Here is a 4,167-nt window from a genome sequence, read left to right as displayed (position 1 = left end):
ATAAATCCACCTTGCCAAGTCAAAACGCCTTTATTCTTCCGAGCCCTGGGCACTCTCAGCGTCCGTCTTGATCGACGCAAGAATAGAGTATTCATAGTTCCATGATGCATCTCTTTCGGCTGAAGCTAGGCTCAGATTTGAAATTTCTGTTCCTGAACGAGAAAACCAAGAGATTCGAGTCCAACGAAAAAGCGAAGCTCGAAGATAACGACCATTCATGAGCAGCTATTTGCCGTACACGTGTGTTTTTAATAAAGATAGCCGGGGATACTGTATCTCTAGCCCAATTGGTCAAAGCGATGAATGCGGTTGTTTCATTGGTTGAAAATAAGCTATGGACAACGACAAGTTTGGTACTGCTGGCACGTATTTTATTTTAACTGCGTTTTGCCCATACTGTAACGTAATGGATACAAAAAATAGATATCGTACCTTACAAAACGGTCCTCCACCTATTCAGCTTGTAAAAACGCTACTCAGAGTCGTTACCACATCCCGCTTCCTACAAGACGATAACTCCATCTGAGTGACACAACAGCGATTGTGTTGCTGGGTAAGCTGTAGTTTTTATTTTACTCTAAAATTTCAAAAGCGACATTTACGAATTCTTTAAAATTCTTTTTTTGCTGGTCAAATTTGAAGCGCACGAGCCTCACATTTCATGTGAAAATAGAACAGCTAAATGTCGAAGCCAGGAATGCGGGAAGCCATGCGCGCACGAATGCTAAGGGTAGGCTGCGTGTGGTAGAGTAGCCCGAGGAGCTGCGCTAACACACGAACGAGCCGATTTTGTTGTGGAGCGTCTAATTAGGGCGCTGGTTGCGAGAGAGGAAAACTGTGGACTATGTTCGGTCTGTTCAAGGGTTTCTCGGGATTCTTCCAGCGACGACGACTACGTTGATGACTCCTTTCTGACGAAGGATGACGTGGCGAATGCGGAGGAAGACATGAAAAGCCTCAAAGACGAAATCAGCGATGACGACATTACCAAGCCTGATTACTCTAGAGTCACCGCGACCACGAACCAGAAGGACGCGAAGGGCGCAGCAACGAATGAAGAGGGTACGATAGGGAGTGCGGGTGAAAAGAGCGAGGCTACGTATAAGAAGGATGCAGACGTTGGTGAGAACGAGTTACAAATGATATCGATTCTCGTGTGTCGGGTGTGGAAATAGAAGAAGGCGCGGCCGCGGTCATGCCTGGCACGGTGAATGAGGATGAGGATGATGTCGCAGATAACATGGGCATGTATTTGTTAATGGCGATAAATGATTAAGTTTTAGTGCTTACAATATGGTCGTCTGTTTGCCGAAGTGACGGATACTCCTGTGGACGCAGGCGTAACGACCACTGACACGGCAGAGGCCCGCACGCCAGTGTCCTCGGCACAAGATGGTGACGACGACACGGTTGCGGGTGGGACGGCGATGGTGGCGCTAATATGAGTGACAATGGCGACGAGAATGCAAGTACGCACGGTATGTTGCTTGAATAATTGTGTTGCTTACTATATTGCTCCTGGTTTTGGTTTTCGGTAGACTATATCCTTTAGTTTGTTCAGGCCGCTCGAACCGATGCTGAGCTGGAGTGAGTTAATCACAAGAGGCGACATGAGTCACCGCATGAGAGATCGGTTTGCACTGAAGAAGATGGTGAGGATTGTCGTCCATTCAAGCGCACCCGTACTAGTCTCACAAACACCGCTACGAGCACGAGTGCTGTCAATCAACAGCGAGCCCGGCGTCGTACAAAAACATTTGAAGCGTGTGAGAAGATTATCAAGGCGCGTCAAGCAGCCGTTAGCACTGAACCAGGCCTGTCCAAGAAACCGTTCAAGAGCTGATCCAAACACTAATCATCGACAAAGATTTTGTGAAATGGCGTGTTCTGGAAAAAGAGTCTCCAGAAGCGAAAGCCTTTCTTTGTCAGCTTCATGCGCTGACGTACTGGCGTGCAGTCTGCAAGTGAGACAAGTCTAACATGAAGGTGGTGGAGAGAGATACAATGGAAGCAGCATTCGCTAAACTCATTTACTGGTGCGTGGTAATGAGATTAAACTCGGTCGATTGATATGCTGCTCCTATTGTTGCTTGTGTTGTTGCTTATGTGGTTGCTGACACACTATTGTGGTTGGTGTGCATCGTATAGCAAGACACAGAGGATGTGTCGAGCTTTTTTTGTTATGGGTCACGGCCTGTATCACAATACAAAAGGCAAGATCTTTGCGGCCTGCCAGCGATACGTAGTGTGCCAGATTAGGTGCACAGCGTAACTAGGTACAAAACTTCTTCGCTGAGCAACCTCGCTTGGTCACACGGCGCTTATTCTTGGGGGGCTCGGCGACGGCTGGCTTGGAGACGGCTGGCTCGCTCTCCGCAGATGGCTCGTTGGATGACGGCGGGTCGTCAGCTGTCTGCGGTGGCGAGGCAGCAGCAGGCTCGACAGGCGCGGGTGGACTTTCGGCTGGAGTAACGCAGATAGGCGTGCTAACTGCGCTATCGTCGTCGTTCTCTCCGTCTTCTTCGAGGCAAGCGCCAACTTTCTCAGGAATGATGCGAAGCCAGCGCTCCATCCTGCATAGACGATCTTCGCAAGATCCATATACGTCATACATTTCTTTTTTCCACACTTTACCTGTTCCTTGTAGGTGAGCTATGATATGCGTCCTGAAGCCCTCGTATGAAAGGCGCTTACCGCATAGCCACTCCTTCCCCGTTGATTGCGTATACTCACATTGAAAACCCTGCGAGGCCCTCGATGGCTGTGAGTGTGTCTTCGTCCGCGTCATCTTTTGAAAGAGAGTGAGTCTTTTGCCAGACTGGGAGCATCCGACTCGCAGCAAATCTTGTGTAATCTTTGGATTTGCTAGGATTTGCTAATATCTTCCATATCCGAATTGGGTACAGCGTATACTCTGCGTATACCCCTCCCACACAAAAAATCCTCCCCCTCCAGCAAATTCGTGGCGCCAACGGACACAAATGCCGCCGCGCCCACAAAACGCTCCAAAGCGCCCCCTGTTGGCAGAAGCCAGCGACGATATTAGTGACGGCGCCGCATCCGGCGGCTCTTTGAGTGAGTGGGAGCCGTCACTAAGCCCACCTCGTGTGAAAACGACGGGGCCGAGTAGCGCTAGCGAGGAAGCCAGACCAGTCTGTGTCATCGCTCCGCCTCCGGGGGAGACGCAGTTCAGGTCGTGGGAAGAATTCGAGGCATACTTCGCGCAGTACCAAGCTCGGTCGTTCCAGGAACAGTGCGAAAAGTTTTTAAAATTATAACCAGTGTTATCTAAGCTAATCGAGTGGCATGTTATCGACACAATATTAGATCTACCGTACCAGAACGAACACCTCAGTTCAAGTACGGAATGCTCGGATAGATGCCCAGGGATCCAAGGCGTGTAAGATTCCCGACGAGTGGGACCAGTACGCAAAAACATACGTGTGTACGCACTAAGGCAATTTCGGATCGCAAGCCACAAGTAAGAGGCCTCGTCAGGAGAGTGGAGCTTCTGGATGCTCTGTTCAGGTATGTTGCTGCTGCAAATAGAGATGTCGGGTGTGCTGCGAAAGATGCATGATCAATTGGACGAAGCCAGATTTATTCGGGCATGGTCTGGTTCAATATGGCATGGTCTGATATGATTGGGTATTGACTGGTTTGATCGGACAAATTTGCTAATATCTGCTGGCAATATTTCGTTGTTTTCAGATCAATGTGTGCGTTCAAGAGATCAATAAAGCTACCCATACATTTTCTCTAATGATTATGAAGTGCCACCTTCAGCACAATCACACATTGAACGAGTACGCTTCCAAAAGCCACTCGTCTAACCGTGTGTCCCTCGATGAGAGTGCTGTAGAGACAGTGGACGAGCTCCGCAAGGCCGGCGCGAAAAAGACAAGCATTCTCAAGCTTATCAAGGACGATTGCGATAGCAATCCGAAGCCGCAGGATGCCTTCAAGTTGGCTCGCAAGTTGAAGGCTCGCGAACAAGGATTAACCCCAACCTCTAGCTCAAAGCGATTAAGGAAGTGGATGTCCGAATTTGGTGATGTTCCTGGCAACGTGGGGCGCATCTTCGTGGACGATGTGGGAGAAAAGGTATGATATACGACGTTTATGTTTTAAATTTTATTTCGCTATTGCCTATCTAAACGTTTCATT

General features: G+C 48.9%; 2 protein-coding genes across 2 annotated transcripts; both read left to right on the top strand.

Moving 5' to 3' along the window:
- Positions 1-682: 682 nt before the first annotated feature.
- On the top strand, positions 683-1,175 carry PITG_14293 (uncharacterized protein; the record flags this gene model as incomplete). Its single annotated transcript, XM_002898746.1, has 2 exons — positions 683-744; positions 812-1,175. The coding sequence occupies 2 exons, from the start codon at positions 683-685 to the stop codon at positions 1,173-1,175; spliced, it is 426 nt and encodes a 141-aa protein (XP_002898792.1).
- A 276-nt stretch (positions 1,176-1,451) lies between these two features.
- On the top strand, positions 1,452-1,843 carry PITG_14292 (uncharacterized protein; the record flags this gene model as incomplete). The annotated part of the gene is made up of 2 exons (XM_002898745.1): positions 1,452-1,478; positions 1,733-1,843. 2 exons carry the CDS (start codon positions 1,452-1,454, stop codon positions 1,841-1,843), a joined length of 138 nt encoding a protein of 45 aa, XP_002898791.1.
- Between the last annotated feature and the right edge of the window lie 2,324 nt (positions 1,844-4,167).

Source organism: Phytophthora infestans, genomic scaffold (genome assembly GCF_000142945.1).
Source record: "Phytophthora infestans T30-4 supercont1.34 genomic scaffold, whole genome shotgun sequence".
NCBI classification, from domain to species: Eukaryota; Oomycota; class Peronosporomycetes; order Peronosporales; family Peronosporaceae; genus Phytophthora; species Phytophthora infestans.
Note: the sequence above shows the minus strand (reverse complement) of the source record. Positions and strands in the feature narration are given on the sequence as shown.